Source organism: Marmota marmota, unplaced genomic scaffold (genome assembly GCF_001458135.2).
Source record: "Marmota marmota marmota unplaced genomic scaffold, marMar, whole genome shotgun sequence".
Taxonomy (NCBI): Eukaryota; Metazoa; Chordata; class Mammalia; order Rodentia; family Sciuridae; genus Marmota; species Marmota marmota.
This window is the reverse complement of record NW_025999905.1, coordinates 7,915,298-7,937,653: the sequence shown is the minus strand read 5'-3', so window position 1 is coordinate 7,937,653 and position 22,356 is coordinate 7,915,298. Positions and strand designations below refer to the sequence as shown.

At 32.1% G+C, this 22,356-nt stretch overlaps 1 protein-coding gene across 6 annotated transcripts in view; it reads left to right on the top strand.

Annotated features, from left to right (window-relative positions):
• The window catches only part of Agmo (alkylglycerol monooxygenase), a 336,057-nt gene that overhangs the window by 5,308 nt on the left and 308,393 nt on the right, over window positions 1-22,356 (top strand). For all 6 annotated transcript variants that reach the window (XM_048799642.1, XM_015498116.2, XM_048799643.1 and 3 more), the window contains exon 4: window positions 6,137-6,288. In XM_048799642.1, the coding sequence (XP_048655599.1) occupies window positions 6,137-6,288 (152 nt within the window). The remainder of the gene's footprint in view (window positions 1-6,136; window positions 6,289-22,356) is intronic.

The window sequence follows — 22,356 nt, the reverse complement described above, 5'->3', positions numbered from 1 at the left end:
AAAAAAAAAAAAAAAAAAAAAAAAGAAGTGGAAATCAAAGTGAACATGTTTTTCCGCTTCGCCATTCATAGAATGGAAATGTTGTATGCAGACTTTGAGGAAAAGCAATGTTTATTTGAAGATCTCAATTAAATGATTACATAAAATTTGAAGTGTCTTAAAGATTGATAGCGAACTTATCACATTCATAAAAAAAGAAACATGCTGCACTTTTCAAATATTTATATAAGAAAAAATATTAACCATGGACAAGATTATATCTTGTTTACAAGCCTGTCGGACAGACCATGATCTGTAATAAAAGTCCATATGTCCCAAGAACCAGATTCTGGGTATTCCTCCATTTGTTTTGCACTTCTGAAACCTGGTAGGAAGACTTCTTAATCCGAATTTTGTCCTGAATTTATAAATAGATATTTTTATTTATCATATTTAAACACAATTTATCATGGAAATAATCTGCTTTTCTGTCATAATTTACAAGTATAAAAATTAAATTTGATTTAACAAAATAGATACAAAATTTATTTTTAAAAATGCTATCTAAAACTTGTGGCATATTTTGCTACTGACTTAAATGTTAACGAGTGAAAAATAATCGCATCTTTTTTTTTTTTTCCTTCTTGTTTAACCAGAACTCAATTTCCAATCCTTCATTAGAGAACCAGGACCTCAATTTGTTACTTCCTTCCAATGTTTCTGCTTCCATAAATTGCATCCTCCCCAGAGAAGCTTTATTCCCGATATAAATATCTACAGTATGTTTGTTTTTAATGGGTTCATTTATTCTGTTGAAACAGCAGATTATAAATCAAATTGCAATAGGTTGGAGGGATAATTTAAGTAGGTAAATTTTCAAATAAGTTGGGGACACTCCACTTTTAATATGTATGGGTCGCTGCCAATTTTTAGTATGGAGCTAGCTCCCGCAATGTTCAACCATACATATGCACAGTTTTACTGACCACGCTTGCTATGGAATTTTCCATTCCTGACAAAAACATTTCAGTTCATTAAAAAAAAAAAAAAAAAGGAGGAAATTAAACTACTTTGAAATACTTTTGTCTCCTTAGGGTGGGGCTGGGAAAAAAGAAAAATCGAATACGAGGTTTTTATACACATTAGCCATAAGGGGCATTACTACTTTTGGCAACATTAGACTAACAAATGAGTGTTTATCATTTTGGATGATGAATTTAATAAACAGTATTCACTTTTCCAATCAGAGATAAGTGAATGAAGGTAATGTTTAGAATAGCACCTTATTATTAATATTAAATGATTATTTGCTCAAAGAATAATTTTAAATACTTTTAAAACACCATATAAGGAAAATTTCACTTAAAATTTTTTTTGGTTTGTTGGTTACATTTTCTGGGAAGAATACCTCATTTCCTCTTAATTTTTATATTAGATGACTTATAAATAGACTTTTTTATGAATTATGTAACTTTAAAGATTATTGTGAGACTAACCTCTATGCAGCCTTCTTTGCTTATTCAATAGAGTAATACATTTTCCTGTAAAGAATATAGTAAATTTACTTTTTCCAAAAATTTACCTCATTGTGTTTATAAAAGTTTATAATTTTATGGTTATTAAAAAAAAACTATATGTGAATATTTTAGAATTGTAATATAATTTAGCAGTAAGAAATCACTGTACACATTTTATCTGTTTTCGGGAGATCGAAGTTTTATTATCTATCTTACTATTACTGAGCAAAAATCAATATTCCACTAGATGGAGCAAAAGTGGCAGTAGCTTTACAGAAAGGCAGTACAAGTTTTTGGGTCAGTTTTAAGAGATTTTGAAATAAATATATAATAAAATTTCTCAGAAAAATATATGTATATAATTATATGGACATATGCATATATTTCAAAATATTTATTCATACTTATTTATCTATTACTAGTGTTTTTTAAAGAATCTTTTTAATTGGTCCCATTAAATATTCATTTATTTTCTAGCTTACAAGACAAGGCTATTAAAAATAAAAATGTCTAATTTATTTCTATGCCTTTTGCATAATCTGGCTAAATCAGGCAGTAAACACAATTATGATCATAGTTATTAAGTAGTATAAATTGTTGGATGCCTTGAAGTCTGGAAACATAATTCTTACTCTTGAGAGTTGCTTTGAAATGCTAACCATTTGCAATGGGAGCATCACATTAAGTTTCACTTGCTTTTCTTACTGATTAGAGTTTGAGAGTGTCTGAGAACTAGATAATATTAGGGCTCATTTATCCTAATGTTCTCATATCCTAAATTAAACCCCAAAGTACTGAAAATCTGAATGACATGTTCAGTGTCACATTTCTACTGTTGGTAATGATGGATTCAGGCTGAGGTGACTTTCAAAACTAATAGTTTGAAACTCTCAACTCCCAAATAATATTTATTTCAACTTTATTGAATATTTTTAATCTCATCATGATAAATGAACTTTATCTGAAAACCCAGGTCATTACTAAATAGCGACTTTGTACCATACTAATTAGCTTTTTACAGTAACTGAACTTTGACAGGACAAAGTTTTAGTAATGAGAGAAAACATTATGTAAAACACATAAAGAATCATCACACTAGTTAGATAAGTGAGTTACATTTCATTTGCCAAAAGACATTATCTCTGATCCAAGACTACCTCTATTTGGGGAGTGGGGGGAATCTATGAAGAAATAGGACAATGGGAGAAGAGCCTATTTTGATTTCAAATGTCTCTTTATATTGAGATCATTTTGGGGGCTCACATCCAAACAATGCATAAAGAGTATTTAGTATTTGTAATTCCAAGAGCCTGTGCTACCCAATATTCAATCTTTGTGTGATATAGTAAGCTCATTATATATATACACTTGTGTTTTACATGCCTTTTCTCACAGGAAGGGGTTTAGAGAGTTCAAGTTTGAATTCCAGAGTACAGAGTCATACATAGGGTTTTAGGGTGGATAAAGGAGCAGAGGAATTAGAAAGAGAAAAAAAGGAAGGAGTTTTGGCTTTGATTCAGGGTCTGGTGGGAACAGTTTTGAGAATGTAGGTGCTATTTCCTGCAATGAAGGACTTTTCAGAGATTTATAATCATTTCCAAGCTATATCACTTTGGTGAATTGTCTTTAATTGTGGGCACTGCCTGGTTAGTCTTTCACATGAATAATGGAACAGTATCATATTCATCTTGCTGATAGAAAGGAGGGAATACAACTCCCACAGCTTCTCCCCTCTTTCCCTCACCTTGAAGAAAGTTTGTTTCATGCTAAAGTGTGAAAAAAAAAGGCTTGACTATACTATGTCAGACATATTTCAACTAGATTTGTGTCAACCCTAATAAGTCAGTTGACAGAGTAATAAATTGGGTGACTGCTCAAGGTCTGGCACCTGTACAGGAAATAAATAATTTCAGTTGCAAGCAGGTTCTATTTACTTTATGAAAGAAAGTTTTTTCAAGGACCCTCTTTTATTGAGATCTTGGTACCATAATGCATATTTTAGTTGTCATTGGAATTCACAAAGGACATAGAAAAAAAATTTTAAATAATATACATAAGAGAACCCCATGAGGCAGGTGATTATGTTTGCCCCGTTCATCATGCTATGCCTGAAACTTAGTGGACTCGTAATATGGGTTATTTGAATGACTGAATGAATCCATGGATGAGTCTGCTTCAATACCATGTACTGAACTGTACATAACAATCTGTAGATATTTCAACTCTCTGTTGCATTTTCTAGGTTTTAATTTTTCTTTTTTGATTCATTGTTTTATTTAACACTGATTATCAGGTGTGGATAATTTTGCTCTCCAGGAAACATTTGACAATGTCTGGAAATGATTTTGATTGTCATAAATGATGTGGGAAATGATGCTACTGAAATTAGTGGATAGAAAACAGGGATAAGGCATACATTCTATAATGCACAGGACAGGCCCTCATACCAAGGGATTATCTGACCTTAAATGGCAACAGTTTCAAGAGTGAGAATCCCTTCTTTAGAGAAATTATTAGGTTGAACTATATAAAGCTGACAATATTTATAATTTTTTGACTAAAACATTAATTTTATATGGGTAATGCTCCAATAATTGCAATTTAGAGCAATTTTAAGATTTCACAGTTGGAGGAAATGTTTGTGCAAGACAGTGTCATACAGCAAGAATTCTCATGACCAAATGTCAATAGCATACAAATGTCAATAGCCTCAGTAATACATGGAGATACCAACTAAGCTAACAGTCTTGAAGATAAAATTTATTCTATTCCTCACCTTGACAGATATCTTTGATAAAAAACTTGGAAGGCAGTCATTAAATTTCCAGCTCTTAGATTTCTCAGAGTTCCATACGCAGTGGGAGAACATGACTCAGGGTGTTCCCTGGCCCGTGAAGGATCACTCATGCATAGGAACTCCAGACTTCTTGTCCCAATTCTGCTTGTCTACATGTCCCAAAACAACCACTCTTGGCAACATAGTGAGGTCTAGGGATTGACACTTGTGGAGGTCTACCCTCAGCAAGACTTTATGAGAAAGAGTCCCATGGAAGGACTGAAAGCTACTTTATCAGGGGATTGTGGTATATTCAGAGCATTGCTCAGGTTGGGATTGCGTTAAGCAAGATCAATTTTCTTGGGTTACGGACTTCACTCAGGAGCAAAACTTACAGCTATGTAATCTAAAATTTCAAATTGAGTTTTAACATATGATGATGTATAATCCTGCTCAAAATGGTAACTACTTGACATTTTATGAGTTATGCATATTAATGTCATTGTGAAGTCACCTAATATTTTGGTTTGCAGATTAAATGATAATAACTTGAAACAAAGTATATGAGGTTATTTTAAATATAGTGAATCATGATTAAATTCCATCATAATTGAACTCAAGAATAAAGTTAAGAATAAAGGCTAAGATCTCCAAATGACTCAGAAACATGCTAATTCATAGAAACTGGACCTATAAAGGAAAATACTATTAAAATGAAGAATTTTAATAATATAATCTGAGCTTATGGTTTGATTTTTCTCTGAAATTATAATATTTAAGAAATTTCACAGAAAGTTGAAAACCAAATTTGTTGTTGACTTATAACTAAACTTTATGAGATAGAACGACCACTTTTGCTCAAGAGCTTTTGATTAATAACAATAAAAAGAAAAGGAAAAGACAATTCACTCAAGTTTATAAAAATGATAATAAAGCAAATGGTTATGTCAAATCTAATATTGAATTTGATTACAGAAATTTTGATCACAGAAAATTTTTTAAAATGCTATATGAAATTAATGTATATTATGTATGTTTTTGAAAGTTATTTAAATAAAACATTTAATAGAATAGATGGCAAGGCATAGTCTGTTATTCAGATTTTTTATTATTCAGTTTTAAAACAATTATTTTAACTATGCTTATACATCTATTTTAACTATATTTGTATACCTCTATATTTGTATTATACCTCTATATTTATATATATCTAACATTCTGAAAGCTCTAATTTTTCTTCCATAAGTGAGATATTAAAATACTGTAAGAATCCAATATGTGATACTAAACATAATCTACAAAACCCTAACTATGTATGAAAGAGAGGAAGGAGGGAGGAGAGGAGAGAGAACAGAATTAGAAATAAGCTATTTTAATCTGAATGTAAATGTTATAAATCAACATATTTGAAGGCAGCAGGAAATTTGCAGATGTCTTAAAAATATGCCCTATATTTTTCTGCCCTTTATACTTCCTTTATAAGCCATGTTTACTGTGTTCTTCATTAAAATTTAGAAATGAAAATCACAAAAAAATTAATTGTTTTGTATATTTTATAGGGGTTTCATGAAAAAAGTATTTTAAAGGACATGAGAAAGGAATGATCTCCTGAATTCCATGAAATTTTAGAGTACAAACAACTAGCATCCATAGTGGCTATGAAACAGAAGGCAATATCATGAGAATCATTTTGATACTATGTAGTAAGCCTGTAAAAGTAATGAAATAGCAGGAAGAAGCAGCATAATGAAATAGTTTAATTTTTACATATGCTATATAAACTGGAAAACATTTTCTGGAATATTTAGCAAAATTGAGTATCTAAAGTGAGGTATAATCCTTGCTTGTCACTCTTATTTTCCAGCCTGTTTTTCAGGAGCATTGAAGTGACCAGTTACATTTATATCTGGGAGAACTATAGGTTCTTCAGTTTGCCTTGGGATTCTCCATGGACTTGGTATCTCACCTTTTTAGGAGTAGACTTTGCCTACTACTGGTTTCATCGCATGGCCCATGGTAAGTACAAATAAGAGTTACTGTTAACTTTTGCTCAAGTGCTTTTGATAAATAGCAGGCATTCATTAAGTATTTATTGAATGAATAAACAAATAAAACTAATAATAAAAATTTAAAATTTAAGTGGAGACAATCTGAAGCCATTTTTCAAGAAAATATATAAAATTTTTACAAGTACATTTTCCTTATGATTCTAATTTTTAAAAAAGTTTAGAAAATGATGGTTATGCATAATTTTTCAATGGGTTGGCTTCCACTGTTTTATTACATTATGCTTTGTAGACTACAGACGATTGCTCAGAATGTCAAACTTCTCAATTATGAGGGGTCACTTAGTAAAGTTGTACTGCAGCAAGAAATTCTAGGTAACATGTGCTGTCAGAGTGAGCTTGATTCAATTTCTTGGCAGTATTTCCGCATTACAAATGAAAATGCAATCAGCTAGGCATTGACCATAACGCACTTCAGTGTTACTGTAGTTTAGCAAAAATTCTCATTTAATACAAAGCCCTCTTACTGCACTGGTTCAATGATTTTGCCTTTTGGGATTCTTAGCTGTACCTTCCAAAGAAATATTTTGCTTTGAAAAGGGAAATGGAAAAGCAAGAACCAGGTCTGGGTCTGAATTTCTATAGGGATAAGTGGGAGTTAAGGATGATTGTAGAACTAAGGTGAGCAAGTGGTCTCTGTGGAGAGCTAAGGCATGCCAAAGTAGTTCTGAGGGGAACCGCGGGAAAGTACTAATTTTGCAAAACTACTGAAGAACAGAACTCAGGATTCCAGTGGGTGGTTGGGTTGAGTAGGTGGGGAGGAAGGAAGGAAGAGGAAGAAACCTGGAATAATCATAAAAAATAGATGGGAGATGGAATGAAGAGACCCGGATCAGGGTTATGTGTGTAGGAGTACATGCGACCACATATCCTTCCCAAGGAAAGGAGAAGGAAATAGGAGGAGTGCGGCTGAGTGTTATACATAAGGCTGATGAACCTTAAATATAACATTTAAGTACTTTAAACATGTGCATTTAATGGAATTACAAGAAGCGCTAATTCGCTGAAACAATTCAAGGTAAATATAAGCTAGAAAAAGAACCTTTGTCTTTGAAAATAAGAGGTTAGCTCCTGACATCATTTCCCTTTGTATAAATGCAAGAAAATACACCCAAGTCCAACAGGATTAACAATAAAAATGGTTTATGTAGTAATCTATTTGGTTTTTATTGCAGAGCTGTAGTTTTCTTCATAAAATGAACTCATTGGCAATCTTCCTCATATTCTATGCAACAAATGGGTACTCCAGAAAGACTTCACATTGTATTATTTAACAGGAACCTTCTAATAGCACACTGTCCTGTACAGATGTGTTTGTTTGGAAAATCTGCAAATTTGCTTAGTCTTTGAAAGCCCATTATAACAGGAAACAAAGACCCAACAAATTATTCCCAAATATAAAACTTTTAACAAATATGTTGATTGTAAGTGCTCTTACTTAGGAAGAGCAATAAAATAAAATAACATATTAAAAATGTGGAATCAAGGTTATTTAAAGTATGCTTCCTATTAGAATATTTTGAACTGAATCCAGTGAAGGAGGCAGGCATTTAAAAAAATTTTTTTTGAAAACCTTCTGGAAAAACACTCACAACCTTGAGGCTATGGAGCCTAATCATAAGTTCAAAGACTTTTGACTTGTAATGGAAAGCTGGTAGGAAAAAAATAAATTAGGTAGTTAAATTTTCAGCCTTCAACATGATAGTTGATTTTTAAATTTTACATGCAAATAATAATGAAACATATTAAAGGAGGTTATTAAAAATCTATAAATACAAAAAATAAGAAAATCTTACAATATCAGATTTCGTGAGTCTCCAGGATTACTGAGTCCAAACTGAATAACTGGTCAGATTTATTCAACTGAAAAAGTTTCAACAGATCCCAAATCCAAATGTCATCTTAAAATATAGCAAGAAAAAAAAAATAAGACATTTTCTGCTTACCATATAACTTTTCTTCTACTACTCTCAATGAAATGATAAAATAAAAACATTCCATATTTGTTAACATGTTAAATGCTATGAGTTCTGAGGAACAAAATATGTTGTATACTTTAAATTCTCTTTTTCACTTGCATTTAGATTATTTAGTAACCCAAATCATTGCTAGGTGTTTTGTTGTTGTTTGTGTTGGTGTCATTTTATGAAATGTATATAGCATTTTCTACCATTAGGCTACAGTTTGATAGCAGTGGAAAAAAAAACAACTTATTTTCAAAAATTTGAACTCAGTCTCTATATCTGTGGGAAAAAATCAAAGGGATATTTGGAGATGTGTATTATTTATATTTCATTCCTTTCCCTTTGGAATAAAAAAGACATTGTTGATTATTGCATCCTCATACAAAAGTAAGAGTAGCACAGGGATTTCTAAAGATTGCTTTGATAACTTTAAAAATATAGAATGATAAGATTAGATAGGTCTTAAATTTAAAGTACCTTCTTGCTTGCTTATCCTCCATTATGTAATGATGCATCATTTGTCCTTGTGCTTTCTATTAGTCATACTAAATATGCATGTGAACCAGTAAATAGTTTAGGGGAATATTTAAAAATGAATAAGTACCCCTGGGGAAGAGCAAGAATGAGAATTGGAGGGTGTCAGTAATAGAGTATCTCTTGCATTAGATGGTGGTTACATGCAGGTACCATTTGGGGTAAGTTCATTCAGTTATTCGTGTGTGTCAGGTTTTATGCACTTTATCTACATATACTTCAATACTTAACCTCAGACTGATACATTAGGTAACCAAATTTAGAAATAGGAATAAAGAAGTTATAAATTGTGACTGTAAGCATAAAAAGATGACCTTATACAGTTTATGACTGTATTATTATGTGTAGCCTAACCCAGGGACTGCCAGGATCCTGACTGAGTAGATCTAGCTGTCTGCTCATGTAAGAAATATGCAATATGTGGAAAAGAGAAAATTGTGTTTTTGTGCAGCTTGTTCAATCTGGGGAAAAGCAGTTAGATTGCTTATCCTACTGATGCCACAGAAATGGTTACAATTTACAGAATCAAAAGCCAGGAAATATACATATTGTGTTAGCTGTGCTAGACAAGCCTGGACAGGGGGTAGTCTCCATTATTAGCTTCCTTGGCATCTGTCAGGCCAGTGTGGGGGCAACTCTTCAGCCTTCACTCTTGGCATGAGGAAGCTTCTCTCAGTTTTAGAGGGGCTCCTATTTTTGCCGCAGTCTGGCTGGGCACAATCAGGAGCCACTTGTCAAAAGAAACTAACTTTACTTTTAGAACCACACATGCCAAACAAAACAGCCTCTCAGGAAAAACCCTCAGAGCCTCAACTGCCACCACCGGCTTTCCACAAGCCTCTCTCTCCCACACAAGCTTCTCTCCACCTCCCACAATCCTTCTGCTCTTGAGGCCGATTGGCTGGGTCATGTGGGCGGAGCCAAAAAAGTCCCCCAATGAGCAGCTCCGTGGTCTGAAAGGGCAGGGAAACAGCCCAATGAGCATCACCGCAGAGGAGCCAATCAGCTAGATGTTGCTGGGGCCGAGGAGCCAATCAGCTAGATGTTGCTGGGGCCGCTGTGAGCCAATCATCAGCCGGCAGCTGGAAGTTTGCTGGGGCCCCTTCCGCTGTGGCTCTCAACAATTTTCATTCAGTCTGTTTCAGTATTGGTTTCCACACTCAATGATGGGGCAGGTACAAGCCAGATATTGGTTCCTCTCCACATCTACCTTTCTGCTTCCTCCCTGTGTTGTCCAAGCTGGACACTGTAGACACTTCTCCTTTGCCATCTGAATGAATTTTAGGCCTTGCCATTTAAGGGATTGGAGAGATACTGTAAGGACAGGATTTTAACTTCCACTTGCTTCCATATTCTTCCTCTGACACTCAGCATACTGTTGTGTAAGGGACCTGGTACTGTTCACTTCATCTATAGGTGACACCCTCTGTGAAGATTCTCTGCTTGCCAGAGGCCACATCTACTTTCTGAGGTCCGCACACTCTAGCAATTTAACCATCATGAGAGTTCTGGTGGTAATCATAACCTCTCCCGAGATGCGCAGGTCTTAAACTCAATGGTGGTATGTTTGTGCATGAGGGGTGAAGGGGTGGGGTAGGAGGAAAGGTTCTTCTAAATCTGCAAACACTTGCCTTGTTCTTTCTCTCTCAGCTTATAGGCAGTAACTCTGTTTTTTATTTGATACCTCTGTAGCACAGAAACATTACTCTATTTCTTTTAATAGTGAACTAACTTTCATTCTAGTTATAATCCTTTATACTTATTAAAATTTTAGTGTGATTGTTGTCTCCTAATTCAACTCTAAATTAGACACAGGCATACTCCAAGTATGTTATATATGATAAAAAATTAGTATCTATTCAAATAAATCTTTGCTTGTCCACTCTGAGGTATTGATTATGCATTTCATCTTTAATACAATTTGTTGAATCACCAAATAGGAACCTATATCTATCTATATAATGTTTATAAAATAACCTATAAAATCTTCTCAAACTTCAAATCTTTTATCTGAAAAATAAATTATTTAATTTGTTTTCTATTCATTTCTGTATCTAAACAAAGCAAGTGATTACAATTTTTGTATAATTAGTCACAACTTTATTGTGGTTTAAGTAAGTGAGCATCTGTATGGGACTCATTCAATTTGGCATAACACATTTTTTTCTGACTTGTAAATTGAGTTGAATTTAGATCATCTTTACTTCCATAATTGTTTAAAAGGAGAAAATAAGCATATGTATTGATTAGAAATTATTTTATCTTGTGATGGTGTCAAGATTCTGGGTCACAATGAAGAATAGTTTATTTACATTCCATTGCACTTGTACTTCTTTTTAAAATAGATACCAGAATATACTTAGGAATTTTTATGATTCTTGGCTATATATTATGTCTCCTACTTTATTTTAAAAGTGTATTGTGGGGCTCGGGTTGTGGTTCAGTGTTAGATGTGTGAGGCACTGGGTTCGATTCTCAGTACCGCATATAAATAAATAGATAAAATAAAGGTTCATCAACATCTAAAAAAATTTTTAAAAAGTGTATTGTGGAGCTGGGGTTGTGGCTCAAGTGGTAGCCTCACTTAGCACCTGTGAGGCACTGGGTTCGATCCTCAGCACCACATTAAAAAAATAAAATAAAATAAAGATATTGTATCCACCTAAAACTAAAAAATAAATATTAAAAAAAAGTGTATTGTGACTTCATTCTTGTTTCATCACTGAGAGCAAAGGCCACTATGAGTTATTACCATTCTTCTCTTGTCTCCCAGTCTCTCAGCTTCTCAAATACAGCCCTTTGAGGGGAAATGATGGTGATATTTTAGTATATATNATATATATATATATATATATATATATATATATATATATATATATATATTAAGTGTTTCTACCAACCAATGTTTAACATTAAATATGGGATGGACCCTGTCATTGAAATGAACTCAGAGGACAATGGTTAACATTGGTGCCATGTTTCTTAGTGGGAAGAATGATGAGAACATGGAAGGCAAGTTAGTGGAAATTCTAAGGCTTCCATCGATGAGAGCTCCAGTGTCACATATAACCTTAGGATTAAACAACTATAATTGTGATTGAATTTATTGCCATGTTAAAATGACACAATGAAGAAACACTACTATGTGAAATGCTGAAAGAGTACAACAAGTGAAAATTGTAGAGTAATCATCATTCTACTGTCACAGACTTCATTCACACATCTGTTTATTTATGCCTTATTTTTCCCACAAATGTCGGAGACCACTGCTGTTGTATCAACCCTACTCCAGGCACCTGAGATAGATTGTTTAGTGACAGATGATATACTCACTGATTGCTTGTGGATCACAGATGCCAAGATTGATTACAATAATGATAGGAGAAATATGAAGATGACTATGTAATGAAATCCAACACTAATGAAAGAAACTTTGTCCTTCTTAGATTTCCAAATTTCTGAATATGCTTCAGTGATATGCATGATAGCCAATGGAAGTCTATTCGAAGATTATACTCCAGAAATAATGATGCTAGTAACAGTAATAATAATGAAAATGTTATTATTTCTGGAGAAGCAATGTACATGATGGCAAAAAGCATAGATTCTGGAGCCAGATAACCTGAATTCAATTTCTAGTATTGCCATTTATTGACTGATATTTGCAGCAGGTTAATATGTGTCTTAGTTCCCACATCTTTATAATGATAATAATACTATTATTATATACACAATAGAATTTCAAGGAATTTTAAAAGTTTAAAAACATAGAAAATTGACTGATATATGGTAAATACTATATGTGTTACTATTAATATTGAATTAATGTTTATTATAGCATTAGGTACTGGATTATTTGCTTTATATTAATACCATGACCCCTTCTATCACTTAGTTACCTGAACATTCCTATAAAGTAGGTCTCATTCATTGGTAAGAGATCCAGTAACCCCTACTGTACATTAGGGTGCCTTGTAGTTGCTGGGGATACAACAGTGAACAGTGAATGATGCTACTGTTACAGAGATCGCATCCTGACAAGGGAAGGTAGCTTCGAGTGTGGTGTGTATGTTGTAGCAGGATGATAATTGGTGAGGTGTGCTATGGAATAGAGAGTAATGGTCCCTGTAGTCTGCCCAGACCTCCAGTGGGCCTTAGTGAGGAGGTGTCATTCTGATGGAATAAGATGAAGAAAATAGCATATGCAAATATAAATGAAGAGCTGTCTAGACAGAAGATCTGCAGGTACAAAGTATTTCAGAAGGGAATATGTTTGTTACTCTTGAGAAATTACATGTGGAGGACACCAGTGCAGAACTGTATAAAAGAAGTTGGGGAAGACTAGATCTTTATAGACCAACTATAATAAAACTGGAAAATCACTACCTACCTTCTGACATACTTATTTTGGGTATAATATGAAATTATGGGGAGGACTTTAAGAAAAGGAATGACATTCATTCATTTAACAAATAATTTACCAAAGACCTACAACATGCTTTAACTTGTAAAGATATGTGGGATCCTCAGATCTGAAAAAGTCTTATGAGGTTTCCTGCCCAATGACCAGATGAATAAGATTAATATTCAGCAATGTGCAATAAGATGAATAAAGTAGGTTATTAGAAATAGTGTTAGATTAGTGTGGGTGTTAATTTTATACAGAATGATCCAGAATGCTTATATGATGAAGTGATGTTTAAGCATAGAGCTAAAGCTTTCCAAGAAGGTGATCCCTGTGGTTCTGTGGAAAGGAAGGCCCAGGTAGAAGACCAGAAAGTAAAAATGTTCTGAGGCAGAAGCGGAATTGACTCATTTGAGCAAATGCAAGAATATCATTGTACCTAGAATCATGTCAGAGAGAGAAATAAGGTTGCATGGAATGTAGAGTGTGTCAGATGAGGTACAGTGTGGGCAGATTATGGAACATTGGGTAAAACATTGCAAAAAAAGATTATTCAGAGTGAATGGAGACCTGATGGGATATATATTTCAAAATCATTTCTTTGGTTCAATGGATTTGAAACTTTTTATATACTTTTTCTATATTAATATATAGAAGTAAAATTTTACAATATACCTGGCAAATACACATAATTTCACAAAACAGTATTATTTATCCTACGTGTATGATACATGTATCTTATTCTATTTTAGTCATTATTTCACTTAAAATATATTTTCAACATAATAAATGCATTTCATGACTCAATTAGTATTAAAAATATGCTTGAAGTGGGGCTTGGTGGCTAACGCCTTTAATCCCAGCGACTTGAGGCTGAGGTAGGAGAATTTGAGAGTCCAAAGCCATCCTCAGGATGTGGCTTAGTGGTTAAGTACCCCTGGGTTTAATCGCTGGTACCAAAAAAAAAAAAAAAAAAAAAAAAAGCTTGAATGAAGAAACACTGTAAAGTTTAATTTTGAAGTAATTTCATTTACTTTTTTATTGCTGCATACTATTTATATAGAATGGTGGGTTCTATATAAATTTATATAGAAATGTGGGTTCCATGTAAATTGGTATATTTACATGTATACATATATATTTGAATACACACATACATAATTTTATCAATGTCACTCTCCAGTACCTCCCATCCTTTTTTCCTCTCTCCCCTGATGCTCTACCTCTACTTTAGATGTCTACCTTCTACTTTCATTGCATCCTTTCTTAAAAAGTTTTTATTTTCCCACTATAGCTTTCACATATGAGAAAAAAAATGTTTCTTTTCTCTATGATTCTATTTCATTTAAAATTGTGCTCTTTGATTCCATCCATCTTCTTGAAAATAACAAAATTTTCTTCTTTATGGCTGAATAAAACTCCATTGTGTATATATACACACTATATTTTCTCTATCCATTTATCAGTTGATGGACACCAAGGAGGAGTCCTAACTTGGGTATTTTGAATTGTGCTGCAATAAACATGGTTTACAGGTATCTATAAAGTATACTGACTTCAATTCTTTTGAATAAATGAATAGGATAGTTGGATTATATGGCTGTTCTATTTTTAGTTCTATGAAGAACTTCCATACTGATTATTTTCTTTCACCACAGGATATTTAAGCTGAGATTGGTTATTTTGTTGAGTGTTTTGGAAATTTTGCTGCTTCCAGGGTAAGAAAAAACAATAGATATTTATTTGCTCATTATCCTGGAGACTGGAAGTTTCAGATCAAGATGGCTGGTTTCTTTAGAGGCATCTCTCCCTGGCTTACAGATTGTCATTGTTCCCCTGTTTCTTCTTGTGAGCTTTCTTAGTATGCCTCTGTCTTGGTACTCTTTCTTTTTATGAGGACACTGATCATATTAGTTTAGGACCTACTGTAATGACTTTATTTTAACTTCATTACCTAAGAGACCCTCTGCCCAAATATAGTCATGTTGTGAGGTAGTGGGGTTTGACTTCAACATATGCATTCTTAGAAGATACCTTTCACCTCATAACAACCACTTATCTGACTGAGGAAACAGTATTGTTCTTTGTCCCTGATCATATAGAGAGCTATTTTATTGACCTCAGGAAAAGAATGTATTTAGTGAAAAAAAAGGACACAGTAAGAGTCAGACTTTTAGTTCCCAATCCATTTAGTCTTTCAGAAGTTCTTCTTCCTCATTTGTGAATCAGAGTAATAATCCTTTTATTTTTAGTGTATTTATTAAAATGCTATATATTTTCTTGGTATTTTTCCTAAAACTTTGTAAATATTGGAAGTTATTCCTCCATGTTTGTCCAAACCATGAATTAAATATAAAAAAAGTCCAGGTTATTCATTAGAAAAGTTTTATTTTTTTTAAATTTACTTAATTTCCTAGTCTATTTGTTCAAAACCCAACAAGACTCACATTTACTTCATTTTATAATGTGTTTCTTAGAATTATGATTCTTTTATTATGAATATAGAAATAGGGAGAGGGCCTTGTGAATTTACCTAATGATGTTCATATAAAAAGTAGGAATAGCTTCTTTTCTCATTCCATGTCTGTAAAATCTGCAGAATAAAAGCACAAATGGGCAAAATGTAGAAAGTGAAAGATTTATCAAAACGAATACCCTAGAGACCGCCTCTGTACTTGTAGAGTGAGAAAGTAAACTCTGGAGGTAAACTGCCTGTATCTCAATCCTAGCTGTACTAGTTCCTAATGGTGTCATATTGACCAAGATACGTCTTGTCTTTGTGTTTCCTTATTCCTGAGAGGCAAGTAGCAATAGTATAAGCCTCACAGGTTTATTATATGAGTTAAGTGAATTTAAATGGAGAAAATAAGGCACATTCTGACATAAAATGAGTGGAAAATAAGTATTGATTATTGCTTTGTGGCCTCTGTTTAAATAATGTACATAGTAAAATAAAACATAAAAAATGTCATGTTTTCTTTAAGTGATAGCTGATATACCCTAGTAGTCAAAAAATCATAATTTTATCATTAGGTATATATACATGTGTCAGTAACATAAAACTAACTAGAGAACTTACATCACATAAAGCAAATCATACATCAAATTTAATGAAATCATCTCTATATTTAATAACATGCATGCAGAAGAAAATGACTATTTCAGGTTAAACCACAGATTTAAGAGACGAGAGATGACTCAGAGTGTGTTTTAGGCTTGCACTTTTATGACATGGTAATAACAGTCTTTTCTTTCTTGGATAAACAATTGTCCACTGTGATAAATAAAATTACAATGTACTTTTATTTAAAAATTTTTACTTTTCCTTAAGTGAATAGTATATAATTTGAATTTTTTGGTAGCTCAAATTTGTCCATGTTCCTTTATTTTAAATTCTTCAATGTTTTTATTTGACAATTTAAAAATATTGAAAGATTTTTAGAATAAAGCCCATTAGAAGTTGTACATATATTTGCATTTTAAAGTTTCTTTTGTTGCTTTTTCAGCTTAATTATTAGCCTGACACAAAGCTCATTTTCCAGCTAGAGATTAAAATCTCTTTTCCAGAAACAAGAGAATGATTTGGAAAAAAATTACTAAAACAGATTTGTTCTTTCTTCTTACACTAATAGATAATTTGATTTCATCATTTTTTTTATAAATTAAAGTCTTAATGCTTCTTAAAATGCCTTCCAAAATGTAATTTTGGCATTTATTTATAGAGTGTATACACAGTTTTTTCCTTTCCATACTCCCAAATCAAAATACAAAACTCTCGCAACTGTGTATGATCACATTATGTAGCTTTTGCTACATCATCTTTTTGAACTAATCTTCAATGCCAGCTTTGTACTTTGGGGCTGTTTAAAGCATTGAAGAAGACACATCCTCCATGAGCAGTGCTTATCCTGTGAGTTAAACAAACAGTGCAGAGGAGCCCAGAAAAATACACCAGATGTGCAGGTGGTAGTTAAATCAATAAGAAATCATATTTCATGAGTATTAGGTTTCATTAGTAGTGATCTTTTTTTTTTTTTACTTTAGAAATATACTAATAGAGTGGGAAAATACGTCATTATGCAGAATTTGGTGGGCTCCCGGTTGGTGATAACACTGCTTAGGAACTAAGCAAAAGGACAAAGTGAACTGCACATAAAGCACAAAACGAAATATGCAGGAAGCATGAAACAAAGAAGAATGTAAATGAGGTTAGGTGGAGTATATGTGAGTGGAGGCAGTGACATATAAATCATATTTACAGCAATATCTATAAAACAAATATTAAAATTGTCACAAAAAGATTAGTATGTATAATCCTAATTTAAAATAAACCAGATAATAGCATTAGAGACACTTAAATTACCATCACAGCTTAAATTTGACTAAATAAATATCATAAGAAAAAGTGAGAAATGAAAAGAGATAGATACAGTTATTAATGTGAAGAAAAGAGGTTGATGGATATTTAATGAGACTGGAGATAAATGATGATAGGTCAAAGGTCAAAAAACTACATGAGCACAGCAGAACAGGAACTCCTGGGAAGAACCATACACAATACTTAGATCTTAAGTATCCAACATGTTTTAGTGACTCTCAACACATATTTATTTCAATGTGCACAAATCATTACCCTAAGTACATGTATGAAGACACAAATGGTGGGACTCTACTTTGTGAACAACCACAGACATGAAAAATTGTGCTCTATGTGTGTACTATGAATTGAAATGCATTCTGCTGTCATGTATAACAAATTAGAGCAAATAAAGAAAATAACTTAAGGATCTCATTCTGATGGGTTTTGCCAAAAGCTGAAGGTTAGAGGGAAACACCAAATTTCACTGAATTTGAAACATGAGGAACTTGTATACAGGTGACAAGACAGCTTGACATTTTTAATTTCTGAGGAACTACAGATTTTTCATTCTTCACTGGAATCAAATATAGTAAAATGAATTATCTGTAACTATATAGAGACCAAATAATTACCAAACCCTCCTGTCCTGTATTGCATTAAAACTTGCTACTCTAGGAAATAATATGAGTAATTAGCTACATTTACTGAATTCTAACTAGGTATTTTAAATGCTCTGTATACATTTTCATCTTAATTTGAAAAACAATGTGATCTTTTTTATCACATAACTTTTAACAAAACAAACTGAAACAAAGGAAGTTAAGTAATACCAAATTCTTAGAGTTGATTTCCCTGATTTGTTGACCTGAGGCCATTGATCTCTAAATCTAAGTGCTTTTCCTTTTCTCTAGACTCTCAGTAGAATTATAATTTTTCACTAAATGCGGCACATACTAATATCATTTAAATCTTTTAGGTAATATATAAATTGACATATAAATTGCCAAATATTTTGGCAGGAAAAAATTTAAATGTAATGATTTGGTTAAGTTGTCCAAAAACTCTTTGAAAATTAAAGATTAAGTACATTAGGATGGATAAATCAGCACTCTCTTCCTGTTCTCCCAAGCAGTACATCATAGTCCTCTCAAGCCCAGAGCACAGATTCTTATTGATTAACCTGTGCAGTGACTGGGCCTTAGAATCATTTTGAAAGCTTTCAAAAACATAGATACTTAAGCTATAAACAGAGCCACTTAAATTAGAATCTCTGATGTGAAATCTAGGCTTAGTTCTTTTTTTTTTTTAAATTGCCATTTATGTATTTTAGGTTCTCCAGTTATTTGAATGTGTAATCCAATTTGAGTAAAATTAACTACTCATTGAAGATTATTTACAGATGAAACAAACAACATGTTAGCTCTTTGGAAGATGAATCAACAGTAATATTTAAATATGATGTATTGATGGGTTGGATAGATACTTTGGTGTTTATGTGTTTATGCATACTTGCATGATTTCTATGCACATGAAAATAAAACTCACCATCAAGTGCTGCATGATATATCCCAACTTTTTTTTCTTAAAAAGCAAAACTTGAATTTAAGAAATTGAACAATAAATTCATTTTATTATTTAGTGTTCCTAATCCATACTTTTAAATTTTGCCAAGGATATATTTTAATTAAATTTTTAGTTAGATCACATCAATGATTACCCCAGGGTTTGCTTACTTATTTCTTCACTCATTTTGTGTCCTTTAAGTTGATGATATCACCCTACTATTTTATGCCATTGATTTCTAAAGAGCCCAGGACTTCTCTATTTCCTCCAGTGTTGTCATCTGTTTCTAAATGCCCAGAAGACTATGTAATCTAGACTAAATTGATTAAATTCAGGTTAAATATTTTTGGAAAGAGGATTCCTAAGTGATATTAAGTGCTTCAAATCAGGATACCCGTAACAGTTTGCCTTATATTTAATTTTATAATATATAATTATATTTTATAATAATATGATTATAACATATATATAATGTATGTCACATAATATAATAATTATATATTATCTCTGTGTGAAATAGAAGACAAATTTTTAGAAAAAAGTTGCATATTCAAAGTGATTCACTAATCTAAGAAAAATATAAATTTCCTACAAATCATTAAAAATTCAATGAGCTGTCAAAAATTAGCAATTTTTGTAAATAATCAATCTATATTTTGGTGTGTGTGTGTGTGTGTGTGTATCTGTCTGTCTGATTTCCATCAAAAGTTTCATATATAGTGATTTTAGTCTCCACTTTTGAAAAATATTGGAATCAATTATTGAACTGGAGTTGCAAAATGATTTTTTTTAAATATATTATTTCTCTGCAACTATTAGCCAGCATTTTTCTGTCAATTGTAGTGAACAGAGCCAGAATAATTGTACATGTACATGCACATGTATATGTATTTCAAATTCAAGTTAATATTTTAGCCATTTTTCTTTTATTTTTTCTTATTTTTATTTCTATTCTGTAATACTGAAAATACTAATTTTTAATACTATATTCAATTATTGGTGACATTATAGAGTTTACAGTTTTTTTCATAATAACAAATGAAGTAGAAAGTTTACTAATAGGAGTTTAGTTTTTTTTCAGTTTTTTTTTTTGTTATAGTATAGCTTACTACATATTTTTCAGAACTGTTTAAAAGTCACATGAATTCTTTTGCCTAGTTGAAATAATTTGATAATGTAATTAAATTAATGTTTTTGGTTATATTATTTTTATTTCTCTTTATTTTGAGAAGTATGTACAAAAATAATCAAAAGTATATTAAATAGTTATTCAGACATTGCTGGTCCCTAATAAACCTTATTATGTTTTAATATAGTTGATCATTTTATATGTTGAATGCTTCACTATGCTTTATTTTTCCTGTGTCTTAATAAAATATGAAAAGTGCACACATACAAACACATACACACGAGTAGATTAGTTTCTTAATCATACAATTCTTGTCTCTTTTTGTCCTTTTACAGTTATTGAGAGAGTTGTGCTAAAGTCCTACACTGATTATAACATTTAAAAAAGTTATGATTCGGTCAAGTTTGACTTTATATATTTTTAGGCCATGATATTAGGTGTATACATATTTGAAATTATTATATTTTCTGAATGAGTTGAAAATTTTAACATTATTAAAATTTTAACATTTTTACCTTTTAAGTATAGTTATTCTCCTTTGGGGTTTCAACTATCTGCTTCCTGTATTCAAATTGTATTTACTTTGCAAAAATATTAAAGATGCTTGTTTTAAAACTGTAGACAGTCAGTGTCTGTTCTTTGGTATGCGGATTTTTACTCTTCCTCCTATACAAGCCAATGTTTTTTAACCACATACTCCTCATCCTACCATCCTGCTTTCTCCAGAGTCAGATGGAATTCAGACTGCTTATTTTTATACTTACTGATATCCTGGGGAAAAGGTAAAAAAGAGTTTATAAAACCTGAACAAAAAAAGGATGTAACTCTTTCAGTTCTCCCATGGGCTGAATCTCCTTTGAAATAACTGACAGTCTTTGGATATACAGAAGGAAATGATGAGTGGGGCGACATGTCCAGATGTGTGCTCAGCAGATGTATAAGGTCACATTTCAAAAGACAAGAGTGCAATACCTGCGTCTTCAGAGAGGAAGTTGTAAATAGTAAACACATAACTCAGCTATCAGGTGTAATCTGACTTTATACGATTTTCAAAATGACTGATTCTTTTTCAAAGAAACAGTTTTTCATTTCTTTCAAACATTTAGCAGTGAATTAAAAATCCTTATTTGTGTAAAACCAGTTTTTAAAAGATCATAAACTGAATTAAATTCAAGTGAAGACTTATAAAATGATATATCTTGGAATACTATCTTTAATATATGGATGGATATTTCCAATGAATTTGTTTTTACAATAAAATGGAAATAACTTTATTTATTTATTTATTTTTTTAACTTAATGTATACCTGGGATTGCTTGTTCTGTCTCCTCCTTCTCCTTCTCCCCCTCCTCCTCTTTTTTCTCCTCCTTTTTATTTTTCTTTGGTTTTTGGAGTGTGCAATACTTATTGTCATCATTTAAAAAATTTTGTTATTTGGTCTTTGCCAAGTTACTTTAATATTTTTGATCTCATGTTTTACTTGACTTAAAGTTAGATAAATTTATTTTGCAGAATAAGATATTTTAGAATATATATACCTGTTAGAAGGGCTCAATGGTCTAATCAACATATGTATTACTTCATATACTATTTTTGCAGCAAGGACACTTAAAATCTACTCTTTCAGTGATTTTCAAAAAAATACATTATTATTAATTATAGTCATCATTTTGTGTAACATATAGCATGTATCCTGAAATTCTTCCTCCTATTTATCTGGAATTTTCTTTTCTTTGACCAACCTGTCAACATGCCTTGTGATCTCTTCTCAAGCACCATTGTACTCTTCACTGTGTTTGTGCTTACTCCTCATGTCCTCATATGGTCCTACACATTACAAGCTAAAGCCACTCAGGAAACCACTGAAGAGAAATAACACAATGACTCCATTGCTTATAAGATCCTCAGAACAGTGTCATTCTTTAGCAGTTTATTTCTTAATTCTCTTAGGAACTAATATGAATAATATCTTAAGAAACAAAACAACAATAACAGTCTTTTATATTTGAGAGAGCTACTGGAATACTGCAAAGAATGTTCTACTTTGAGATAGAGACAGTCC